Below are 26193 nucleotides of genomic sequence, written 5' to 3' on the forward strand. Positions count from 1 at the left end.
ATGCTTAAGAAACGAACAAACAAAGTCATACGCCATTATTTTTTTTTTTTTTTTTTTTTTTAGCAAAATGCCCTTTGGTCTCTGTCACAACGACGAGCAAACATGAAAAGAAAAGCTATGATTCTGATCAGGTTTTTTCCCCCCATTATAAAAAAGGTAACATTTCTTTTTAAAGTGCACACTACCAGGCCAAGTAAACACACCGAGAGCCCAAGCCTGGCTAAAAATCCATTTTCTGATGACTACTGTCAGAAATTGAAACAGCTTTTTGTCTGACCAGTGGCCACTTGGTCAAGCAAGTTATACAATTGTGTCACAGGTGACGTGGTGAAACACCACTGGTGACAAAAAAAGGTCAAACCTGGATGAAAAACTCAGCTTCAAAACAGGTACTTCAGAAAACATCCATCCAAACAAACAAACAAACAAACAAACAAACAAACAAAAAAAAAGACAAACATCACTTTAAACAAACACCTGTTAAAGAAATAATAAGTATAGAAATACTAATAATAAAGGTATAAAATTTTCATAAAGCAACAGCATAAGGATGCAGATTTGTGTCCTACGCACCATGAGTGGCACACAGGGGAACCACCATGTCCTGTCACAGCACCTAGGTGTCACGGAAACGGCCACGTCCATACTGCCCGCCCCCCACCCAGGCTGCCTTCGCAGGCTTCTGAGCCCCGCGTCGTAAACCTCCTGGAGCGGTCGCCATGGTTACAGGCTGGTCCAAGATTGCGGGCCTAACCAGCCCTTGACCTTTTGCACAATGCGCCAAGTGGAAATCAGCCTTTGAAGGTGTTTGAAACAGCCACCAGCTGCTAAATTCAATAATCTGAACAACTCAGAGCAAATGAATAGAATAATACCTCATACTGACAAGCCACAGTTCTTGCTAAAATAATACTTAAACACTGGAAACACACGTTTTTGCTTAAAAAAAAAAAGCAGTGAAATGTTCAAATAAATATCAGGATTGCACAAAAAAAACGAGAAACAAAATCTGGGGATATGCCAGTCAGTCTCAGCGCGGCGCCTCACAGCTTGGAGGAACTTGATCTCCTCTGATGAAAGGACCCTCCAGATTCCTGTAGCTTCATGTCAGGATTTGATTTTTTACTCCACATCAGGATTTGATTTTCCACAACTACGAATGGGGAAAACACAAGTTTCAAATCAACATAAGGTACAATCCCCCTGATGATCTAAAGCAAGATACTCATACTGTGAAGTATACATCACTTACATTAAATTGACTTTTTTTTCGATAGTTACGCAGTAAAGATTCACTCGCGTAGCTGATAAATGACACGCATAAGCAGTAGATCCTAGCACTTGCTGGATGTAATAGACTATGGATTTGGGGGCAGCATGTAGCTCAGTGGGCTTAAGCCTCTGTGTCTGTGATCAGAAAGCTGCCCATTTGAGTACAGCTTCGGCAAAATAGTCACGTCTGTGGGCCCATGAGCAAGTCCCCTAGCTTCCAGCTCCATGGGCGCCAAAGGCTGCCCTCTGCTGCCAAGCTTGCTCTCACCTACATGCGTCTGTGTGCCACGAAGAGCGAGACGGGGTGGGCGAAAAGAGGATTTCCCCACGGGGATCAGTAAAGTATCATCGTTATTATTATTATTGGGGGGCCTCAAACTAAGAACTGGACAGACAGAAACTGCTGAAATGCACCTTCAGGTTGAACCCCAGCAGGTCACTGATGACCCCAGATACAGCCGACAGGATCACCACTTGGGTGATGTTGTACAGCAGAGGGTTCATGGTGAGACCGTACAGCCGAAAAGGTGTATCCAGCTCCTGAGGAGAAAAAAAGGATTACAAGATGACATCTCTCAGCTGGCTCTGGCCCAGTGTATGATGATAGCTCCTCGTCTGCCTCATAGTATGCGACTACAAACCTGAGAGTACAGCCAGTGTTACTCCCACTACATTACTCCCACTAACATTACTCCCATCAGCAATACCACTAGCATAAAGCAATAAGGCTCAACATGAGGCTCTACCTTCAGCAACTTGGTGGCCAGCTTCAGAACGTTGTTCACCAGGGTCAATTCCTCCTTCTTGTTAGGCTTCTTCTCCATCTTCAGGTACAGGTTTATCTGTGAGGAAGCGCGAGAGCCGTCAGCCAGAGACCGTCTGCCGGCACTACAGAGGTATGGCCTCCATACCCAGAGCTTGCCCCGTACCTGCTCTGTCAGGAGGGTGGAGGTGTTGCTGTACTTCTTGCTGGTCTCGGAGCCTAAGGTGACGAAGCGTAGCAGGAACAGGGACAGGGAGATGCACCAGATCATCAGCTCCCAGTTGTAGTGACAGTCCAGGAAGGTCTTGTGGACATGGAGCAACTGAGCAGGGTGACAGGATACAGACAAGAGAGAATGAGACAGGGTGAATCTCACTGGCTTTGTGCTTCATATTTCAATCTCCCTTAACAGAGATCATATGGAGTTTCCTTCGAAAGCCTTTCTACAACCTTACAGATGCCTCTCTTCGACCAATCCGAGACATTTACAGGTTATCTGCAGGGTGTGGCTCAGCGGGTGAGGATGCAGTGCCTGTGATCGGGAGGTTGCTGGTTCAAATCCCAGTTTTGGCAGCGTCATTTCACTGTCGGCCCTTGAGAAAGGCCTTTAACTCCCAATTGCTCCAAGGATTGGTTGCATTCTCAACTGTATGTTGCTTTGGACTAAAATCGTCTGCTATATAAATGTAAAATCTGCTATCCTTTAGCCTCAATCTGAGAGGAAGGTCATCTGCTACAGGTCACTGTGCTGGGACGACATAAACAAAAAGGGAGCGAAGACAGGGATCGGGGAGACCAGACACCCACACGCCTGGTATCCATTTCTCCCCTCTGCCTTTGCAGGAGAAGCTGCTCACCTGAGCGCAACAAATGAAGACCACAGAAAGCGTCAGCAGGAACGCAGAGGAAACGATGACATCCACAGAGCGCTGTGGGCCTCTTCTCTATGACATGTGAAGAAGATGGTGGGAGGGAAAGTGTGAGTAGACATGGATGAACATGGATCACTGAATTCCCTCCTAGTGGTTGGGGGGGGGGGGGCAGATCTTCTTTGAGGCTAAACTGATACCAGCAGCAATGATACGTTACGATCCCATCAGATCCTCGCTCAAAGTTCATGTACTCCACGCGTTTTAAAAATGAAACGCTGGCTTTCATTGCCTGGTTTTTTGAAACTGTGGGAAGACGCAACCTGGGAAAGAGCACCTTTAGGTAGGAACGCAGCGAGAGCCACATTTTGATGTTCTGCACTTTCTTGAGACGAAAGTGGGGCACCTCGGACTTCCTGGCTCTCCTAGCCGATGTCAGGTGGCCGAAGAGCTTTGCAAACAGCAGCCTCTGAGGTGGAGAGGTCGAGAGCAGTTACAGGGGTTTATGGTGCTTTTCTTCAATTCACTACACATAACTTACAAACCTACGACGAAAGACTGGAACAAAGTGTGAAAGCAATACCTTATTGCTGAATTCAATATCTTAAAGTTAGAGTCTAATTCAAGCTAATCTAAATTTAAATGCACCTTCCCATTCCTGTGGTCCACTGCCCTCACTCACCTGCTTGTAGGTTCTCTCCGCCACGCTCAGCAGGAAGAAGAAGATCCAGATGACACAGGCTCGCACCACAAAGCTGACAGTCACCATGACGATCACCGTCACCTCGCCACTGGAGCCAAAGGCGATGGAGAGCAGCTCGTTGGCTGAGAGCGCGGCCACCTGCTCCGGTTCCTCGTGCTGGAAGAGCCTGAACGCGAACGGCGTGAGGGCCAGGATCACCGACACCAGGTTCCCGAACACCTGGTATCCTATTCCAGGGGTGTAAAGATTCACCTACAAACCGGCCACACAGCAAACAAGTTCAAGCCATGTCATGACGGTAAAGTGTGAGCCACGCAATTCCTGTCATTTCACCTCACCTATTTCATCAAGAACATTTCACACATTTCAGCCCTTTCTATGTACCATTTTAATACATTTAATTAAACACATCTAGGCTCCAAACACTCCTTTTAGCTATAATGGTATTCCTGCGACTGCTTCTGTGATTCGAAAACCTGTCCTTCTGGGTTAGTTCTGGATGTTCTCAATCTCCTCCCTGACGACCACTCACCCGGTTCATGATTATGCCGCTGATCTCCAGCACGGACATGTCGGCTTTTTTGCACTCGTTACCCTCCCACACGATGGCGCTCACGCGCTCCAGGCCTGGGCTGGGGCAGTGCAGCCAAGGGGCGTGGCCCTAGCCATGAAATGGTTTTTAGTTCATGCTGAAGCCACACAGGGCCAGTGGAGATATTTGGATGAGATTACACCCATTTCACACAATGCAGTCACAATGGGGAAATAAGCTTTAGACAGATAAATAAAAAAGTCAGACAGATCGATTAGATAAGAGAGAAAAGATAGATCCTTTATCTTCGGAGGAACAGAAAGACAAAAGGACAAACAATTTTCACTAATATACTTAAATTATAGAATAAAGTCAGAAATTAGAAAATAAATTTAAAATTAAATCTCACTGTATATAATTGTAGTATGCCAACAGTACTGTACAAAAACAAAAACCGATATGTATAGATTAGGGATGTCCTGATCCACTTTTCTGGTACTGTGATCTGATCCATTCGATATTTATATCTGTCAATTCCGATCCTTATTGCCATTGCTGCATTCTTTGCCTGAGTAAGCCTTGCCATTTTGCAGTATTCATCCTTAAGATGTTTCTGCAAGGGCCTATTTAGATTCGCTGTATGGACGACGCTCTGTTTCTACCTCATCTCGAAAGCATGGCGCTGCAAACATTGCAGGCCAGCTGTCGAGCTACTTTGAGTTTCTTGTTTGAAGAATTTCTGCACAGCTGACGTCTCGACAGTTTGGGCCACACGCCTCAAGCTCCCTGCAGCCCGTGACAGAACCTGACAATCAGCACAACTGACAAATTACATGGACGTGGGAAATGAAACAGATGGGCTGTAGTAACTTAAAAAAATATATAAAAATGAAGAAATCCACCCCGATTGTCGATATTGGCTCCTGATATCACTGGTGCAGAGCAGAACAGCGCAAGATTCGCAGCACAGACTGACTCTGCGTAACGACATACGAACATTAAATGAATAAAAATAAATAAATAAAAAAATAAAAGAAGAGAATGTGAATGTTGTGACAGCCTGCAGGCGTATGACTGGCTGGCTGGGTTTTAGCAGTTTACTTAACTGCAATGACTGGTGTTAGTAGAAATACAAAGTGTGTTGTGTGAATACCATGAATGCAAGGACAACCCAGTTAAAATGGCACATGACCAAGACGATGGCAGAGACACGAGGGACGGGGCGTGACAGCGGACAGTGGCGGGGTCCCACCTGGTGGAAGGGGTCGTCCCGGTACTCCCTCTTGTGGGCGGGGCCGTCACGCTCGCTGTCGCTGCTGCAGGACGACCGGTACTCGGCACAGTGCAGAAAATCCTCCCACAGAAGGTCCTCCGTCTCGGACTCGGGCCGGGCGCTGCCGGAGTCCTGGCGGAGGCTGGAGCGCCGGGAGCTGCCGCTGGTACCAGACCGCGCTGTTTCCTGAGTGCGTTTTGGGGGGGGGGGGGGGGGGCGGACACAATTACCTCATGCACCAAAAATCTTCTTCATAAAACGACGGTGAATTAGATGCAAATATCCCATGATGCATTGCTCCATTACTAAGCACAGCAGTCCCCTGACCCCCTACCTCTGTGCTGTACGGCTTCCTGCAGTTCAGGGGCTTCCTGAAGCGCAGCGTGATGTCACCGTTCACAAACTCGGCCCCCCGGCGGGCAGATCCACAGGGCGCCTCGGGGTCCTCCTCGCTGGAGGCCTCATCGGACACGTTCTCCACTAGGCGGGGACTAGGGGGCTTCTTAACACGTGTGGGGACATATGGGGAGGCCGTCAACAGCCTGCTGCCAGCTAAACGCTTGCTAAACATGGGGGTCCCGTGACACCCACCTTTGGGGGTGTAAACCGCGACGCTGCATTCCGGGACGACGGGGCCCGCCAGCTCGTCTCCTCAAAACGCAGGAGGTCGCACGGGGTCACGTGTGTTTCCAGCCCCGATCCGGTCACCTCAGCACCCAGGGACACATAACCAGCGGTTTCCTTGTACTTGCCGATGGACATCTTGGATTTCTTGGTCCTGCAGAAGATACAGGAGGTCTAATTACCGAAGGACGGGCGTCCCTGTGAGGGACCCGAGAGGACCTGGGTGAGTAGCTTGGTGCTGAAAGGAGAAGCAGCTTACGCACCCTATACTGAAGAACTGCCAGATCTCTCTCAGAAGAGCACTGAGACTGCGGCTGGTTGTTGACGTTTGACCCTGTGGCGCTCCCTCCTGGGGGTTATCGGTACTGCTGGAGCCATCTCCCTCCCTATGCACCTCCAAGTGAGCAGCCTTCCTCAACTTCCTTTAGCCAGACAGATAAAGAGGGCTCAGACACCAAACCAGGCAACCAGAATCATCTAGAAGGTCAATGAGAAGCTTTCAAGGTAGACTGAGCTGCGGACTCACCTTCTCCTCTTTCCACTATAGGGGGGGGGATTGGGTGTCCGGGTGGAGACGATCTGGCAGTGCACCGTGCCCAGCAGCAGCATGAAGCAGAGCGCACCAAACACCTCCGTGACGGGCACACCGTGCGTCTGTCGGATGGAGAAGAAGAGGACGGCCGCCACCACTACAGCCCGGAGAAAGAGGGGGGGAGAGAGACAATGGGTGAGACAAATATTTTGGTCCAAATCATGTTGTGAACTGAGGGTCATGGCGTGGCAACCTGTCAACTGCAACCGTGGGGCAGCTCAGATACTGTGTTTGAGTCGGGGGGGGAGGGATTTTATATAAAGCCTGCAGGGACCGCACTGCACTGAAGTACCTTTCAAGATAAAGGAGATTACGAAACAGAGCTCATAACTCATATAGAAGCCTGGAAAGCCTATTCCAGTCTACATGTGAAAAACAGCTTCGTTCTGCTTCCGACTGCTGAGAGAAAGGACAGCGTGTGGCCCTTGGGAGGCTGCAGTCGCGAGCCAATCAGGCGCCTCTGACAGGAAGTGGGCGTAACCTTCCTGTGCAGGGCTGTGGCCTCGCTCTCACTCACCCTGAAGCAGGTACAGGAGCAGCAGCAGCAGGAAGATGGCCCTGGAGGTCACCTGGATCCACCAGCGGAAGAAAAATGGGAAGAAGACCACTCTGACGATGCCCTTCCGAGTCAGCGAGGTCCACGGGCTGTCGGGCTTGGCCTTTGCAAACGCGGAGCCTGCGGGGGCAAGGGGCAGAGAGGGGCCATCCAGAGATCAGTACAACAGCCTCCAAAATGGATGACAGGCAATGGGTCTCCTGCTTAAATGGCTCAGGCAGACCCAAAATAAAATTGACTTAAAATGACAAAAGTGTCTAAATTACTTGGATTTGGGCATCTGGCATGAAGTAACGGTAGACAACAGCATCCTCCTAATTTCCACTAGATGGCAGTGTATTTCACACATTTTCACAGAAGTGGCATATTGAGAAACTTCACTGCAAGCAGATCCGTTTCTGAGAACTCGAGGCTTCCAGTTGTAAAAGCCATAGCTGCTGCTCCCCCATGCTGACACTTTCCAAAGCCGCTGACCAGCGAGAAGCCCCTCCCCCCACTCCTTACCCCTCACGAGGTCCACATCGATGAGGTCCGGCTTCACGTGGCCCGTCCGCTTTGGCTTGTTGCGGAGACCCTGGGGAGAAACACGAACCACAGTTACTAAACTTAGAATCTGCTGAAATCACTTTCATGGGACACAAGAGGGCAGAGAAGAGCACTCTGGACGAGGCCACAGGTGGCCGAGCCGTGGCTCGATGGCAAACAAACACTGTTACCTTGATTTCTCTCTGTTCTACCGATTTCTCCCATATCTGCTGATCATAAGCGCCAATCTGTAAAGACAGGAGAAGCAAAAAGGGCATTATTAGGCTATTGTCTCAGGTCACAGCAAAGTGAGGAGAGGGTTCGCACAGCAGATACACGCCAGGGTAAAACTGCAGATAGTGCTGCGTATCTCACATTATTATCTGATAACTCCGCTGACCTTTCAGTAATATCTGCATAATATTCAGAGCAATATTGCAAGATCTGTGCCAATGATCTTCGAAGCTGTCAGGATGCTCCTTTGGCGCAGTTTCAGGTCCTGAGCCACTCGGTTACCCAAGCACACCACGGTGGATCCAGGCAGGAAGCTCCCAGTGGTGCAGAAATAGAAGTTCACTAAGGTTTTGGGTCCCACCCAAAAGCTCTTCAGCCTTCTCAGGAAGAACAGCCTCTGCTGAGCCTTCTGGTGGATGCAGCTGGTGCTTAGAGACCAGCTAATGTGTCACATAGCCAGTTTGTCTAGACCAGGGGTGGGCAATCTTATCCACAAAGGGTCGGTGTGAATGCAGGTTTTCGGGATAACCTTTAGGCCAGCTGTTCAAGCCCAGGTGGGAGGACTCTTCAGCCAATCAGTCCTCTAATTAGTGATCTAATTAGGGAGTTGCAGCGAAAACCCGCATACACACCGGCGCTTTGCGGATAAGATTGCCCACCCCTGGTCTAGACACTTCATGACTGTGGAGGTTAAAGTGATAGGATTGTAGTCATTTAAGTGTGCAATAGTAGACTTCTTTGACACGGGCATGACTGTGGTCTTCTTGAAGCACAATGACACACATCAAAAGACAGGGACTCATTGAAGATGTTGCCGTACACCGGTCATAGCTGCATGATTGGGGCATGACACGTGATTGGGGCTGCCACTAATGACTATTTTTCAAATATTAATCTATGGACTGTTTTATCGATTGGTCGATTAATCTAAAAGATTAATTTTCGTTCAGAAAATAAATTTGACTGTTTAAGTTAATTTTATTTTGACAACAACAAACTGCATGCCATTGCAGGGCTTTAGATAATGTACGCCGGTTTTTTGGCACTAAACATTATTTTCGCCCACAATTCAATAAACAGATTAGTAGTCTGCCTAAGAATATTAATAAGATGCGTATTGTGATGCCCAAAAGTTAGTAACCTGTATAAATTTGGCGTATCCTCATGCTTAATAAATTTGGATAGCGGAGCACGCCACATGCAACACCAGCGATAAGCACTGAAGTCGCGATGAAGGAAGGGACAGATGAGCAGCCACATCATCTTTTAAAATAGGAGATACTGTGGTTAAACAAGGTAAAAAGATGGTGGTGGTGTGAAGGTACTTTTTGCAGTTTAAATTCCAACATGTTTTTTTTGTAAATGTTTTTCATTTTTATCTCAGTAAACAAATTATTTTCTATTTTTATAATGGATTTAGGTGTTTTAGAAATCATAAAAGTAATTTTATTAAAATAAATTTTAAAATCTATGCGTCGATTTAAAATATTGATGTCGATGCATTTTCAGTGTCAAATTCATCGACTACGTCAACTACTCGCGGCAGCCCCAATACGCGACGAAATGCCGGCAGAGCGGATGCCTTTACAGCTGAAGACCGGCTCCATGTGCTGAACAGCCCTTGCATCTGAATTGTGATGCCCAAACCGGGCATAGTTGCTGTTCAGCATGTCCGGGATGACGCAGGGGGTTGCCCGTACGTGCAGCTGTTGAGATTTCCATAATCAATTATCACACACACTCCTTTCCAGATGTGATGTGTGGATCCTGGTTGCTGATCTTGTGCGTGTACTGCTTCTTTGCAGCTGTAACAGCAGGTTGCAGTGAGACCTGGCAGCAAGAAAACTGTGGCCCTACCATGAAAGGAGTGAGAGAGGCCGCGAGAGGGGAGGCGGCAATGGAGAGGGGCCCGTTTCCACAACGACAGCAGCTAGTCTGCTAGCGCTTTCCTACCAGCGATGGCCAACTGGGTCAGCGAGCTCAGGGTTACAACACTGGCCAGACCATATGAGCCAGCAGGCTGCAGAACTGGACAGAACACCAGCACAGGATGCAGAGGGACGAGCAGGGATTCTTATGTCATGTTTTCTAAGACAGCTATGGAATAAGGATTAGAAGTGGACTGACAGGGAGGCGAGGAATTGGGCAGAACAGATGACTGCCAGACTCTCGAGTCCTTATGCAGCCCTTCAGGTCCCGGCTGTCAGCGTCAGCAAAGATGTCCGCCAGCACCTCAAAACCTGACGCGACAAAATAACCCCTCCATTGCTTTCTCCTGCCACAGGTCAAACCTGAAGGCCAAGTCACGTTCAGGACCAAAGACAGACGGACGAGGGCTTCTGATGCTATTTCAAGGGACAGTGTGCAGTCGAACCACAGGATGTCTGAGCCATGGGATGTCTGATTCCAGAACTAAGCTCATTTGGAACAGTGAGAGGGATCCACTTATCAGGCCTCAGCACCGTGATGGAATTACTCTCCCCAGACCACAATCCCCTTTAACGACTGAACCCTTTATGGCTGAAGGGTTTATCCCAATCAAGTCATGAGGAAATCCAAAGCCCCTAAACCAGGGGTGGCCAATCTTATCTGCAAAGGGCCGGTGTGTATGCAGGTTTTTGGGGTAACCTTTAGGCCAGCTGTTCAAACCCATGAATCAGTCCTCTAATTAATAATCTAAGTAGGGAGTTGCAGTTAAAACCCAGACACACAGCGGCCCTTCCTGCATAAGATCGGTGACCCCCTGCCTTAACCTCTATACTATACACATGGCTGCCTGCTTCACAGCCCCATAGATCTGGTTTATCATGTGGTGACACGCGGCTCCCCTGCCGGCCTGAGTTGCGTGTGAGGGTTAGCCCTAGTCAGATCTACCCATTCCTTCTGTGAAAAAGTGAGAGAAAGCGCTTCTAAATGGGAACCAGAGAGAGCACAGTCTAACGATTTTTCCCACAAAATGGCTGTTTTCCTTTTCCCTCGTAACAAACTGCCACTCCCCCCTTCCAGCTGGCAGGAGGGGGCAGGGTTTGGGTGGGGGCTTGACACTCACCTTCTTCTGGTACCACACCACAGCATCCCTGACCATAGCCGCCATCTACATGCCAGGAGGCACACGGGTCATCTTAAGCTGAAACAGAAGGAGATGGGCTTTAGTCCTCTAGCCCTTCACTCTCACCATACTTAGTTAAGCCTATCCACTGTTTGACATCATAAAGGATTGGGGTGGGGCTAGAAGTGCCCTCCCGCATTCTCATTGGCTGAACACCACCGTGTGCAAAGAGAACAGAAAGGAAATGAGGATAATCCCCACACAAACAAACTGGTTTGTAATTATATCTTTATGGTGTCTCTCCATTAATTTTTATGGGGAAAACTCTAATCTCAACAGGACAACCCTAACCCCTACCCAGCCCTAAGCTTACCGATAACTAATCAAACAAAATGAGACTTTTGGCATTTTCAGTTTTTTTAATGCATTCACAGACCTTTGTGGGGACCAGAAAAATGGTCCCCACAATATCAAAACAGGATTTTATTACATAGTGGGGAACATTTAATCCCCACAATGTAATATAAACATAATCCACACACACACACACACACACACACACACACACACACACACACACACACACACACACACAAAATCTGACTGCACCAACTCCTCCTGGGACCAAAACATCAGCATATCATGACAAAAAAGGCTGCCAGTTATGGAAATTTCAGGGCCATTATATACAATGCATAACCTCGAACTGATGGTTTTGTTACCAGTACACAGCGGAAGTCAGAGGGGAGTGCAGTGATCACCAGGGCAGATAGCGAGTTCACCCAGTGCCCCGGATGTGGGGAGACATCAGCTTGGCCACAAAGTGTCCCCAGCGACGTCACATGGTATTATTTTTAATAATCCTCAACAGTCCACCCTATTTCCACACGCGGACCCATAAATCTGGCGCATTGCGAGCGCGATGCAATGCCACAGTGATCAGAGACGGAGGAACACATTTTTCCTGAGTGAGACATTTTTCCAGGACCGGCTGTGTGCAGCCAGCAGGAGAGCAGAACTTCAGCGATCAAATGATCAACTTCTGGGTGTCGAGGACAGCCTCATACAGGAGAAATTAACACAAAAACCCTCCTTTTGACAAAACAGGCCAAGTAATAATGCACGCTACACTTACTGGAACAAATTGAAAGCGTCATGAAATGTGGAAGATCTGCCTACCCAAGAAGAACAGCAGCAAAGTACCAATCATGAAGTCCGGTTTTTGACCAGACATTCACATGGAGTCACATCTCATGGAGCCTTCACAAACTGGCTGGGGCGTGCCTGCACCCTCTGGCCAATTAGGAGCCCTCATCGTTCCCGGTGAGGTCATGCACTGCCGCGTCCAAGAGGCAGCCTGCACACTGATCACAAAGCTGTAAAACTGTGCTCGGCCTAGTGCTAAACCCAGCTCCGCACCCAGAACTTACTGTCTCTCACCAAACTCCAGAAGACAGGACACAATCTACAATGGGTGAAACGTTCCCATCCGACCTTCGACCGCCCATCGTCCTAAAGACTCAAGCAGGCACCGCAAGCAACAAGGCAGGAGATTCTGCTGTTGCGCTGCTGCCGCTGGAAGGTTAAGAGGACACTGCTGGGGAGAACCTGCAAGTACATGCAGCAAGCTGTGGTTTCCTCTCATGGTTCCTGTCGCAGCGTGTGACAAAAATACGCTTGTATATACACACAAGCACTCGCTTCCTGTACCTGAGCTGCTGCTTGTGCAGTAGCCTGCTTTGTACCCTGTTTATTGATGTCGCAGAATTAAAGGATCACAGGCATTATACTACTGGTTTTGATGTTAATCTATTATTATTTATCTAACATGCATGCAGCAAAGAGGTTAGCAATGAACACATTTTTAAGCAAATGTTTCTCCAGCACTCAACAGACACTTGCCTGAATGGAAGAGGGGAAAAAAGCACCAATATCTTGAAGAGATACAGCTGATTTAGGCGGGATAATGAGACATCAGTACAATGTATGAATGTGCCATTAATGCATCTATATGCCACAGGAAGTGGCTTCTAGTCTGTAATAAGGTTATTTTAGGTGTGACAGAATGCCTAAAGAATGGCAGTCCCTTCACTTTAACTTACATTCATGGAGTGTCTGGAAAAGCTGGTCATGTCACACATAAACGGTAACAACCCAGCAAGCCTGAACCTATTCCAGTTTGCATTCCTGTGCAACAGATCCACGGACGATGCCATAGCCACTGCCTTACATGCTACTCTGGGAGGAGAACACCTACATCTGAATAGATTGGTGTTTCCCAATCTGGCCCTCGGGGACCCAAAGACGGTCCTTTTTACTCCCTCCCAGTCCACATTTTTGCTCATCATGGACAAAACACGAGCAAAAACATGGACTGTCTGCAGGTCCCCAACGACCGGAGTGAGAATACTGGAATAAATTACCAACTACAGCTCAGCTTTTATCAATTCCAATTTTGTTGGCAATTCCACCTGTGAAAGGGTGTTCGGCTTTCTAACAGTGAGAACTGGCAACGGTAGGTCATCCACATTAATCTTCAGCGCTGACGTTCCACAAGGCTGCGGTCTCAGTCTGTTGCTGCACACCCAGAACTTTGTGGTACAGCTTAAGGTTAACAGGATCATCAAGTGTGCAGATGACACCACCATGACTGGACAAGCGATGATGAGGCTGCTTACAGGTGAGGCTGCTTACAGGGATCATTTCACACCAACTCACCGAGAGCCTTGCAGGTCATTCCATGGATTTCCATAAAAAAAAAATGTAAAATTTGTCTGTTTTAGTAATAAAGTTGTGCAAAAGGAGTCATTTTTTGCTATTCTGAAGTCTCATATGTTTAAGCCAATGGCTCAAAGCATAATGGATTTAGCTGAAATTTATGCTAGGTATAAGGAAGATCTGTCAGATGAAATCTGCTGAATTTCAACTAAATCTATGTTCCTGAATTCATGTAACTATTAAATGAACTTGAACAGATCATCTTTCATGAAGGAATGCGCAAAGATCAGTTAAAGATACATAAACATATCATATGCCAGCCATTTTAAAATATTTCTTCCCCAGATTTTACACAGTTCTCTCCATCTTGAAAATGTTGTTCTCCTTCCAAACAGAAGTCAGTTATACAGCTCTATTGGATCACCTCAGCTCTTCTTTACCTCCACTCCAGTTTGGCAGCAAGACTGTGGCCAAGTCTTAGTGGATATTCAATGGGGACATATTTACAACACTGCATTTACATCATTCTCTTGCAATAAAATTGTGGAATAAATTATAAATTCACACAGCGAATCTGCGTAACCCCGGTCCATCTGCACAAAGTGCTCCCTAATGTATCCCCACTGTGTCAGTGGGGGCCAGTGCTTCATGTCTTTTGGAACTGTGCCGGTATGCGGCAGTTTTGGAATGCCATACATTCTTTTTCTGAAAAAGTACTGAACACGACCTATGTTGGGACTCCAGTAAAGTACCTTTCTGGAAAAAACTTGGATGGTAAACTGGACTCTACTTCTTCTAAAAGACTTGGATGGATCTCCTATACAGCATATTCTGTTAAACTAGAACAAACAGCAAACCTCTAAAATTTGACTTATACACACATCTCTTTATACATCTGACTTATACAATTGTTGAAAGAGATCATTCCTTTGAAACATTTGACATACAGTCAAAGGCAAAACAGAGACATTCTTAATAGTATGGAAACCCTTTTACTTCTACCGTAACCCAGTACATTGTTAATCTGTGGTAGATTAATATTCGATAATTGCCTATTCTTTTGACATGTACCATTCACACCTACTGCTTTTTAAAATATATATATTTATACTTATTTATTTTATGTATGGGGAGTTGACAGAAAAGTAAATAAAATATACAATTTGAAAAAAGTCAGAAGCTCTACAGAGCCATGAAAATGCCACTACTGCTATCTCGGCCAGGACTTCCTGGAAGAAGAGATATTGTATCTCAATGGAACCTTCCTGGTAAAATAAAGGATAAATAAATAAATAAAAATAGAGTAAAAAGGGCCATTTTGGGTTGAATTTTAACCCTTTATTTTCCAAAAAGGGATTGTTATTTGCAACAAACATTTTTTTAGAGGTAAAAAAAACAACTGGAACCATATTATGCATATAAAGACAAGAATGAGCTGTTACCATTAGTGAGTTCAGAGTTAATTAGAACAACTTTGAATATTTTTCAAATATTCAATTTTTTTTTGGGTGGACAGTTTTAAGATTAGTAACTTTACGTATCTTAAATTAGTAAATCTTAATTACTAAAATTGACTAATTTTATAGAATTTGTTCATGGAAATCCATGATATGACCCGCGATGCTCTAGATGACTTGCCGTGGAACGACCCGGAAGTAAAACCAGCTGCATCCACCAGAAGGCTCAGCAGAGGCTGTTCTTCCTGAGAAGGCTGAAGAGCTTTTGGGTGGGACCCAAAACCTTAGTGAACTTCTATTTCTGCACCACTGGGAGCTTCCTGCCTGGATCCACCGTGGTGTGCTTGGGTAACCGAGTGGCTCAGGACCTGAAACTGCGCCAAAGGAGCATCCTGACAGCTTCGAAGATCATTGGCACAGATCTTGCACAGCTCCAGTCAATCCGCCTCTGCTGCTGATAGAAGGGGCATGAGTGCATCAGCATGGATGCCAGCCACCCAGTCCACGCCCTCATCACACTCCTGCTCCCTAGGAAACACTACTGGCGTTTCTCCATCCACTTCTGATTCTCCCCTAGAGCCATCAGCTCGCTACATAACCAGTGACTTACAGCTATTTGCCCCATAATCACTGTATTGCATAGTACTGTACTATCTGCACTTCATCAGAAGTACTTTATTGACCTCAACTGACAATATGTCAATAGACACTGCATCCACCCCCACCCCACCCCACGGGCACCGTGGCAATATTTTCTTTGCAAAAGTGACAATACATCTTAAAGCAATCACTAAGCGGTATTTTAATCCCAGAACAAAACCACAGACGTACTTTGCCTTATAGCTTGAACTGAAATGCTCATCATGAATTATGCATGCGGACGAAACAAGGTGGCTGATCACGGACCATGGCGAGGTCAGTGTCCAATACCAAGCGTGGCTAAAAAGCACCGGAAAGCGCCGGGAGAGGCACGGGCAAACTAGGCCGACGAAGGGTAACGCTCTTCGGATGGAGCCCCCAAGATTACAGCCCTTTGGGCCCACTTAGGGCACAGCTCAGTGGAAGTTTAATGGGGAATAAAAATCCGCACAACACAGCAGAATGACCTAATTTCCTCTTTTTGTTCATACGACAACAGCAGAAAAAGGCACCCATTAGAACGCCGTACTTCTATTCCCACTGCAGACACAAGCCGGCGCTTTGTTTAAGGGGATTTCCCGGTCCGTTTTGCCGCTTATAGCTGTGGACACGAATTTCCGGGTAAGCCGTGAAAACTAGGGCGCTGCAAGGCACGATAGATGCAGGGCTCGGAGGAGGCTGCCGGCTTCTGTACATCGGGAGAACAAAGAAAGTGATTCTCCAGAATTTAACACGCTTTAACAAAGTTGTCCATAGTGCACTGACTAACTTTAAAATCGTGTGTGGAAAAAGTCAGGAGACAAGTCGCGGGGAATTACTTAGCCAGTGTCAAGACTTACGTGTCAGGGAAGGAAACCCCGAAATTGTCCACCTTTGTGTGCTTGAAATACAAAAGATGTTAACCATATAGCACCTGAACAATGCAATAACCTTCGTTAGGTGATAAAAAAGGATGAGGGGACATGTGTATCACGTGGTCACCTGTCAAACGTAAATGCATGGAGCAGGAGAGGGGATGGCTAAGGACAGCGAGACAGAAGCCGACGAAGCCCAGACACAGTCCGTTACACCATCCTCCGAAATCCTACTAGGCACTAGCTGGTATTACAGTACTTTTCTGGTCTGGATTGTGTCAGATACGAATCACCCTCGAGTTTTTTTTTGTACATCATCGAAATCGTAGACGATGGTTCTAGCCCATGTGCTTAACAGTGACAAGCATAAGACCAAATACTAAAAAGAAGTACAACTAAAAAGTCGAGTCGTTACTTTTACAGCCGGGATATTTCTGGTTAATCTTGTATCAAATCGTAGAGGTTAGCGAAAATGGCACGAATTGAAGCATTACAACCAGAAACCGCAAGAAGTTTTCCCATAAAGCGACCTGCCACGAACGGAATACAAACGCACATTTCAGTTTTCCCGTAAAAACCCAACAGTACCACACGTGTCCAAAAACCGACGGTGCACCCATCAGTCTATCGCAGCAGTAGAGCCCAAGTCTCCTAATCAGACCGTAAATAGCTATAGCTTCTTGCATCATCTTTTAATTTAGATTAATTCGACTTCCTCTTGCGCTTTATTCTTCTTCTGACTTATGGAAGCCACTTGCTTTGTGTGAATTTTTCTTCCTCTACTTTTCAAGCGCATATACGGCAGTGACAAGTTTGTAAGGCGACTAAGGAGGACATTAAAATAAAACAGCTATTCCTGTATACGACTGCAGACAAAATAAATACACGTCAGCCTCCAGTGAGACTGCAGAATCCAGAATAAAACACTGCAAGAGTACAAATTGATTTAATTAGGTTGGGAGAACTGAATGAAATTTCGGAAAGGATGCCAGCTCTCACCTCGAGGTCTTCTTAGTCGCAATGACTTGATGCCTACTTTCATAGAAATCCTTGCGTCTTTATAATCCGACGACGACATATATGTACACAGTATATTCAGTACATTTTCTATAAATTTTAGAGCAATTATCTCTTTCCGACACAAGCCCAATCCGTTTACTGTATAAATAGAAGTTGTCGCTTTTTACCAACATATATAGTAAAAAGGCGCATGATATTTTTAACGATTAATATACAGATCGCATGCGCGTTAAGGATGGCAGCTCTGGAAAAATCAACAAAATGTAACCATTATAGACCAAATCGTTTGGAAAAGTTTTATACTTACAAACAATCCAATAATAATAATCTTACTGGAATATTGCGGGAAAATTGTTCAGTAAGGAATAAGTATTTCACGTGAACACGCATATGATTTTCCTTTCGAAACAATGTATCTGGATTTTAAAAACCGAATAAAATTTGCTATTTTTTACGTATGTAATTACCGAGGCAAAAGAAAAGACATCCGATGACCTCTGCTGGACGATAAAACTGAATTAACTACATCGCCATTGAAGGTTGACGTAAAATATTAATGAGAATTCATTCACCTGAGGATATGACAATTTTGTCTGTATTTTACGGTAAAAACTTATGACCCGGAAGAAATACTTTCAGTATGTTTTGAAAGCTCTGGATCAGGACTGACAGTAATACGGTCCAATCGTTATTTACAAAAGGGACCAAAATATTATACACACACGCCAATAACAATCACTAAAATCTGAAGGGGGTGTAAATTGATTGAAATAACCAGAAAGATTTGGGTTCAGTAATAGGATTACTCCCATTTTAGCATAATAGGAAGATGTACGTACTCCAAGGCACATATACACGGAATCAAATGCCGTTTCTGCTCTGAACTGCAAAGACATTCACGTAAGTTCAACAGTAGTAAATATTTATTGATGCTAACTATTCTATATAAAGTCTTGATGTAATCTGTTATGATGCATACATGTTTTATACCGCTTTGTAACAATGTGGATTTCTGCGTTTGCATTTAGTGTTAGGTGTCTTCGGAAGACTTTCCATCCAGCGTGTTTTTTTTTTTTTAAGCTTTGATCCTTTAACTTAAATCACTAGATGCCCTGCTGCTTAGCTTGAAACTTGAACTTCTTGAGCAAAGCAAGGAGCACAATTTACGCTTTACTTTAAATGTATAAATGCATATATAGCAGTGTAGGGAAATATGAAACAAAGGTGTGTACCCGGACACATAGGAACCGGAGCAGGGCGGCATTAATGTTCTTTGTTGCTGAAATTGTCAATATATCCTGCTTTTGAGGGCCTGATTTGTGTTGCAGGGGTGAAAGTGTTTCCCTGGCATATTTTCAATGAGTATGTCCTTAGCACAGAGAGTGCTACTGACCTGGATCTTCAGCCTCGTCTTTCTCATCATGCTGGTGCTGAAGCTCGATGAGAAGGTCAACTGGAACTGGTTCCTCATCTTTGTACCTATATGGATCTTTGATGCCATACTCCTCCTCATGCTGGCACTCAAGATGGCAGGGCACTGTAAGCCAGGCCACGAGCCACGCGACGGCCCACAGGACCTACGGAGGAAGACCTGGTACCTGACAGCCATGCTGCTGAAGGTGGCCTTCTGCCTCACGCTATGTGTGCGGCTTGAACAGCTGGCAGAGATTAAACTTTCGCTCGTCTGCATCCCACTCTGGGTCCTACTCCTGGGTGCCATGACTGAACTGGGGTACAACATCTTCCCTGAGCAGAGAGATTGATGTGCTTCCATCTGAGTCAGGCCGTCATCCTACTACAAAGGTTCTCATATCAGTATGGAAAACCTCCTTTACTTCATTCACTTTAAATAATTAACAACCTCCTCGTGATAAGGTCATACTGTCACTTTTAACAGAATTGGAAACATGAGAAAATGTTGGCTTTTCATGCAGGGAACCTTAATGTAGCATTAAGTCATTTTTAAGCCTTAATTCTTTACTGGATACCAAGATATTGAGAAATTCAGCATAGCTACTGTTTTTGTATGGAATGCGCTGTTAATTTAAAACCTATGTATTTATGAATTGTCTGCCATTCTTTTTCATGGCTGTCACATAGAAACAGTTGCATTTTTAATAGAAGGCATACTTTGAATAGCACATAATATAGTGGTGCTGTGAATAAAGAGTAAAGAAAAGGCAATTTCCTCAGTCCATCATTCAGCTTCCCCGAACACACTACACCATGCTTTAAGCAATCGTGTACTTTGTCAGAAAATACTGTTTTCTACAACTGAATTGAGACCTGCACATTTGACGTGATTTCCTCAATATTGGCACAGATGCAGTGTGGTCAGAGCAGGTGTGTAACACTTGGACACACAGAGGCAAAGCTATTAAAGGATCTCTCTCATTTTCCCCTTAAGCTTCCCTTCTACAGGTTGCCAAAATCCCGGCCTGTGCTGCTGTCATAGCTGTAACCTCACCTTGCCAGTCCGTAGCTCCCATCAAAGAGCTAGCCAGCCCCCAATGGTATCAAAAATTGTTCCATCTAGCTGCATGGAACGTGCAGAAACCACACCATGGAGTGAGTGCAGTAAGCTGAATTTGGCTTCAGTTTATGGCTTGTACGAGAAAGGCAACATTTACCATCTCTTAAGTCAATCACAATTAGCTCATCCCAATACCTACAAAACATTTGGAATGAGTGTTACTCACCTTACGGCTGGATCTTGGCAACAAGTGTGTTCACTTTAGCTGAAAATATCGTTTGCAGTGCAGATCTGCACATCCAGCCTGCAGTGACATACATGACCCAGTACATCCCCATTGCTTCAGTTCCAGCCCTCTCAACACCTCACTGGCTAACTTAATATTACAGGTGTTTTTATGGCCACATTCCCCTATACGTGTGACATTCAGTGAGATTAGGCTAGAACAGTAGGATGCTTATAAACAGGGCTGGTGATGTCATGGGATGCATGTGGATGCCATCCCCCAGTGGGAATAAAATGACAAAAACTATCCCCTATTAAGATTTACCACCACCCCTCTTAATCTTTCTGTCTATCACTGCAATGCATGCTGCGGCTACATAAACTGCATCCATTTGCTGCATCTTAATACCAACAGATGATCCTCCCTTTAATGCAGAGCTTCAATAGTCAGAACTGCATGGAACCCACAAATTACTGCAGCTCAGCGACAGGCATCCCCGCAGTCACACTGCTAAAGCACAGCAAGCTTCCTACCTCAGAGGACAGAAGGGACCCAATCTGTGCATCCTAATAGACCAGTGTTGAGCAAGACACTGAACCCCAAATTACTTCCGGTGTGCAGGTTGGCACCTTGCATGGCAGCCTCTGCCACCGGTGTATGAATGTGTGGTATGGATGGGTGAATGTGAGGCATGTATTGTAAAGTGCTTTGAGTGCTTTACAATACATGCATTTACTATTTACTGTGTTTCCCAATCCGGTCCTCATGGACCCACAGCCAAATTTAGTGCGGTCACACAAAATCTTACATTTTTTTGCTCCCTCCTGCCAGGAGCTTGGAGGGAGCAAAAATGTGGACTGGCTGTGGGTCCCTGAGGACTAGACTGGGAAACACTTTAATAGACCACTAAAGGCCTTCTGACATAGTACCAGGCTACTATGTACTCCAGCATACTGTGCAAGAACGATCATATTACTGACTCTTACCTTTGCTTTAGGGTGAATCTTAGGCTCTAAACAAATTTATTTTATAGACGTTAAAAATATACCTGAGCAGGAAATGTGGACATACTGTCAACTGTCAATTAGTTTTATAATCATCTTTCAAAATATGAGTTTTGTTTTCTTGCAAAAATATATTGTTTGAAAATCTTACAATTATAGTATATTGCTTATACGGTGTAACTGATTAGCCTTTTTGCAACCTACCCATCTCTGAATCTCATGCACTGGAAAGCTTCACAAAACCTTTGAAACGGATGCAGGAAAATCCTCTTTTGTAAACATGCACACAGATGTCAGGCGGCACTGCACTGAACACCACCAACCCAGTAAAGTGAACCTTTATTATGAGGTTCCCATTTATGTAGAAATCACACTACAAGTTTTGTCTTTTTGTTTTTTAAAAAGTTATTTACACTACAGTGCTGACATTTAAAATGAGAACAAAAAATATAAATAAGCTCTATGGAAAAAGGCTGTAGTCATTAAAAGAATTCTGTCTCTTACAAAAAATATACTGTATGTGTTCATGTCAGCTCTAGTCTATGTATAATCTCCAACTTAAAAATATATTATCTGAGGACCGGTTGATTTCCATCCTGGTATGTAACAGTGTGGCTGGCCCTTAGCGCTCGGAGCATTCACAGTTACAGACAGGCACTGAGGAATGTAAGAAGCTACATTTGCCGTGTATTCGTTTGGGGGGGTCACATGGTCCATACGGCACTTTCATACCTCGGGTTTTCTGTGTGGTTTTCTTGTCTGTTTGTTCTTTTCTGATTGTTAAAACAAAACAGTGAGGGAAATTAGCAATTTAAAAATGTTATGTACAAATCAGTATAAAAAGTCTTTCGGCTGCTCGTGCAGTGGATGTTTGGGGAGGCGGGGCTCTGAAGGCTTTGGGTACAGTGTGTCCTCAGGCGCCTCAGCGAGGGCCGGGGTGGGCCACGTCCTGCCCTCTGCAGGGCCTGTGGGAGGACATTGCCAGTGGTACTGGTGGTGTGGTTCTGGCCTACTCTCGGGCCCCAAGGATGTCCGCCTTGGAGCCTCATCAGGAGCAAAGTCTATTGGCTCCGTTTTGACACTGGGAAGTGGCTGTGTATCGTCTCTAGAGGGCTCCTGCTTTGTGCTGGCTGCCTCAGTCCCGTCCTCGGCCCCCTCTGTCCCCTCTCTCTCAGCCTCCTGATGGTACTGTCTCAAGCGCACGTGCCAGGCCAGACTGCAGACGGCCGACACAGTCTTGAACTGGTGCACCACATTGCGCGGGATGTAGTAGATGTCGTTGTCGTAGAGCTGGACGCGCGCATAGCGAATGCCTTCTCGCCGGAGCTGGTTTAGCTTGGCATCATCCACCCACTGCACACACTGCAGGAGACAGGGAGACAGTTTTGGCAGAAACCATATACACACTCACACAGTTGTTGTTTTTTTAATCTCAGGGTTGTTGAACATTACAATTCATCAGCATCATTTAGGATGTCTTCTGATGTATTCCTATATGGGAATACTGCCAACACAGACCATAGGACGTGGTTCATGGGACGACTTCCTTTTGCTGCTGTTACAGGTACAGTTCTGGTTCTCGACCATCAGGTGGCAACACAGAGCTGGGCTCACCTGTGACAGTGGAGGCTCGTACAAGTCCAGCTGTAGCCTCTGCACCACATCCAGGAAATCCCCCGCGTGGAAGCAGATCACATCTTTGGTTATCCGAGGGGTGTCCACACTGTGTAGGGCAAGAAAAGCACACAAAATAGTTGCTTTCATCATGCATTTTCATGAAATCCCACACTTATACTTCACATAGAAAGACTTTACACTGACATGTTTCACAGCATATGACTGAACCTTGCAGCAAGTGGTAATTATAAATTGAATTAAGTCACCCTTATACATAAACAAGTGCAGATATAATAACCGTTATCCCAGTACTTGGCCCAAATGCTAATAACTGGTACCAAGATTTGCAAGTAAAACAGAGTTGGATGCATGGAGCATTTCTATATGACATCACTTGGATGTGGAAACAAACACAAATTAATTTGCACAGGTTGGGCACGTGCATGAGCTGCAGACCCACCTCTCCCCGTAGCACACGGCCTTCAGCATGCCTACAGCTGCTGTCGTCCGACGATCGAACCCCTGGCCGATGTGGTCAGCGTGAGCCCGTGTTCGGTCTTCAAAGAGCATCTCACGTGGCTCACTGGCCCGAGGTAGGTACTGGAGGTTCTTTATTTCATTGGTCGACCTGAGGAGCAGCAATATGCTTCACGCAAGCTGGCACTGAACCTTTGGGGGAGGGGGTTAGCTTAACAGAGGTAAGGGCTTTAAGTGAGTGCTACTGGTTAAAATGTGAGTTCAAAGATCTCCACAGTTAGGGGCTGCGCTATCAGTTTCTAACTGACTCCCAAAAGCATTACAGTACCTACACCCAACTAGGCCCTTAAGCTGACCATTAGAAGGACACACCACACTCTGCATCTTTTGACAATGTGTTAAATTCTGCCATCCCTCCTTAATTTAAATTAGGGGCTTCAGTGTGTTTAATGAAAATGACAGATGTTTACCTAAAAAGGGTTTTAGTTTCCATCACTAACTGGGACCTGTTTCTTACCTTTTCCTCTTGAAAGGGGACTTTGGCATGTCGGCCACGGGGATCATTTGCTCTCCCGGCCGCACCCACATGATGGGGCCGTCGTCGCTCTCCGTGGGGCTGTGCAGCTTCAGGCTGGAGAAGGTGCCCCAAGGCAGTGTGAGCTGGACACATGGTAGGGAGGGGTCAGTGTCAGTCACTGCCAAGTGCCACTGCATTCACTTTCAAGGCAGGGGTTGGGGTCCGTACACAAACATATAAGCAAAATAGTTCTTTATATGCGGGAGGTCAGCCTAGAGATCTGCTTCCTTCTTTCTGACAAGGTGGCTGCATTTCCAGTTATAATGGTTATATTAACTGTTTTGCCTGTTTTATTTCTGTCATCGGTGGAGGCGCTACGTCAAACTTTTGCGAGTTTATATTTTTGGCAGTCACTTGAGTCACACTGAATTTGCAACTTAGAGGGACCGACCTCATTACACTCCAGCGTAAAATATTCACCCAAGAACAGCTGCTACCCAAGTCTGGCATATGTGATTCCAGCAGAGACTCATTTGCTTCCACAGCACAGTACTGGCTTCTTGCTCATCTGGAAGCATTATCCAAAACTGAATTAACCCCCTGCCGTGGGGACTTACTTTCAGGAAGGGCGATTCCTCGAGCATGTTAAGGAACTCTGGAAAGAAATCACCAGCCTCTTCATCCACAGCACCCACCAGGCTGATCTGCCGCATGGCACCAGCTCGGTATGTCCCATGGGAATAGGTCCTCTTCACCTGGAAGCAGTCAAAACTGTCAAGTGAATGCTATCATTTCCCTGATGATGTGAGGCCCACACCATCAGAACACTGTGGAAGCCTTGACACTACTGTACTGGATATGTTCCTTGTTCCACCCTAACAACTAGCTCAAATGCCCTTAGGTACAAGTACTCCCAAAAATAAATCTCTCCCTTATAGTCTGCTGGGTTCCCCCAAAAACATTGGGGAACCTCAGATTCATCCCAATATTTCCAAGATTGCACTGTGCCACTACTGACAAGCCCGTAGTCAATGTCAACCCCCTTCAAATCCAAACATGGTAATTGATGGCATGAGCCTTGCAGTCATACCATCTAACACTGTCAGCTCCTCCTGATCTTTGGATAAAAAGACGTGTAAGAAATGCTTGCTGTTGCTGCTTCGCTCTTCGGATATAACTTATCAGCCACAACTGCCAGAAGAAACATATCTGATTTATTCAATCATAGTATCTTACCATAGTTATAGAGCCTATAAGTACCACTTTGTTTGAAATGTTACCCTTGACAAAGTTCTTGCATCCTAACATTCCTATTGCAGACTTCTTTTACGAGCGTTTTAAGGGGAAAATACTGTCGCACAGGAAGACCACACTGGCCACATCAAAGGAAGCCATTCAAACAGCCAAATTCCTATGTGTTTTAAGTTTTCCACAGCAAAACAGTTATAATCCTTTCATCTCCAAAGTCACCAACTATTATTTCCATTTCCCTAAATAATCCATCCATCCATCTTCTCTAACTGCTTGTCCTATTCAGGATCAAGAGGGGTCCAGAGCCAATCCCAGAAGCTACAGGCAGAAGGCAGGGAACAACCCAAGATGGGGTGCCAACCCAACGCAGTTCCTGAATAATTTTTAACACATTCACTTTTCTGTGGTATTATGGAGAAAATAGTGTGATTTCAAGTTCTAATAATACTGCTTATAAACTATCAATATGAAATATAAATGTCATGTAGAACACAGCTTGTTTATATAGCAGCTATGCTGGCTTGTCAACATTACTCTTAAACTCATATCAATTTCATCTCTATTTTGAGCCATTGAACAGGATTTTTTGTACGATACTTTAAAGAGAACTGTATACATTTTTATTTTGTGCCTTTCAGGATATGCTACAGCTTGACTCGTATATTTCAAAATATTTATCTTTAGTGCAAAATGACTTGTATGTTCAGCAGCACTCAGCGTTTTGCTGGGGGAACAACAAAACAGTGAAAATAGTGAAAGAACGCTAGTGTTGCAGTTACAGGGTTACGATCAGGAAAGGCAACACAATAACACCAAATGGTTAAATAATATATGTATATATATATATAAAACTGGCACATTTAATTAGTACAGCGCTATATTCATTGGGATGCAGAACAAAAGCACAGTGCTGTGCTGCCAAATGACAGCATGATGTTCTGTCAGGCT

General features: G+C 45.4%; 3 protein-coding genes across 7 annotated transcripts in view; 1 reads left to right on the forward strand and 2 right to left on the reverse strand.

Moving 5' to 3' along the window:
- Nucleotides 1-35: 35 nt before the first annotated feature.
- On the reverse strand, nt 36-18253 carry LOC111846514 (protein PHTF2-like). 4 transcript variants are annotated; one of them, XM_072709680.1, is made up of 19 exons: nt 17660-17841; nt 15349-15618; nt 10993-11070; nt 7901-7957; nt 7689-7758; nt 7146-7304; nt 6563-6725; nt 6300-6458; nt 6004-6190; nt 5747-5914; nt 5392-5598; nt 4140-4268; nt 3587-3859; nt 3242-3373; nt 2893-2979; nt 2202-2357; nt 2019-2114; nt 1687-1812; nt 36-1153 (listed from the first exon to the last, which is right to left on the reverse strand). In XM_072709680.1, the coding sequence occupies exons 3-19, from the start codon at nt 11035-11037 to the stop codon at nt 1133-1135; spliced, it is 2235 nt and encodes a 744-aa protein (XP_072565781.1). In that variant the 5' UTR covers nt 11038-11070; nt 15349-15618; nt 17660-17841; the 3' UTR covers nt 36-1132. The 4 variants fall into 4 exon arrangements, with proteins under 4 accessions (XP_072565781.1, XP_023672539.2, XP_023672537.2 ...); XM_023816771.2 differs by lacking the exons at nt 15349-15618; nt 17660-17841 and adding an exon at nt 18148-18253; XM_023816769.2 differs by lacking the exon at nt 15349-15618.
- A 50-nt stretch (nt 18254-18303) lies between these two features.
- On the forward strand, nt 18304-19864 carry LOC111846532 (transmembrane protein 60-like). The gene is made up of 2 exons (XM_023816809.2): nt 18304-18580; nt 19009-19864. The coding sequence occupies exon 2, from the start codon at nt 19039-19041 to the stop codon at nt 19441-19443; it is 405 nt and encodes a 134-aa protein (XP_023672577.1). The 5' UTR covers nt 18304-18580; nt 19009-19038; the 3' UTR covers nt 19444-19864.
- A 1841-nt stretch (nt 19865-21705) lies between these two features.
- Nucleotides 21706-26193, reverse strand: part of LOC111846513 (lysine-specific demethylase RSBN1L-like) — a 42797-nt gene continuing 38309 nt past the window's right edge. For both annotated transcript variants that reach the window (XM_023816767.2, XM_072709711.1), the window contains 5 exons: nt 24612-24749; nt 23995-24137; nt 23461-23628; nt 22998-23106; nt 21706-22745 (listed from right to left, as the gene is read on the reverse strand). In XM_023816767.2, the coding sequence (XP_023672535.2) occupies nt 22215-22745; nt 22998-23106; nt 23461-23628; nt 23995-24137; nt 24612-24749 (1089 nt within the window). In that variant the 3' untranslated portion in view covers nt 21706-22214. The remainder of the gene's footprint in view (nt 22746-22997; nt 23107-23460; nt 23629-23994; nt 24138-24611; nt 24750-26193) is intronic.

The sequence above is a fragment of the Paramormyrops kingsleyae genome, chromosome 1 (assembly GCF_048594095.1).
Source record: "Paramormyrops kingsleyae isolate MSU_618 chromosome 1, PKINGS_0.4, whole genome shotgun sequence".
Classification (NCBI taxonomy): domain Eukaryota; kingdom Metazoa; phylum Chordata; class Actinopteri; order Osteoglossiformes; family Mormyridae; genus Paramormyrops; species Paramormyrops kingsleyae.

Excerpts from the sequence above, each read along its gene's own strand:
- LOC111846514 (XM_023816771.2), bottom strand. The coding sequence starts at position 11,037 with ATGGCGGCTATGGTCAGGGATGCTGTGGTGTGGTACCAGAAGAAG. Across the intron at positions 6,191-6,299 it reads TGGCAGTTCTTCAGTATAGG|GACCAAGAAATCCAAGATGT; the intron begins GTGCGTAAGCTG and ends TATCTTCTGCAG. Across the intron at positions 2,358-2,892 it reads TCTTCATTTGTTGCGCTCAG|TTGCTCCATGTCCACAAGAC; the intron begins GTGAGCAGCTTC and ends CACCCTGCTCAG.
- LOC111846532 (XM_023816809.2), top strand. The coding sequence starts at position 19,039 with ATGAGTATGTCCTTAGCACAGAGAGTGCTACTGACCTGGATCTTCAGC.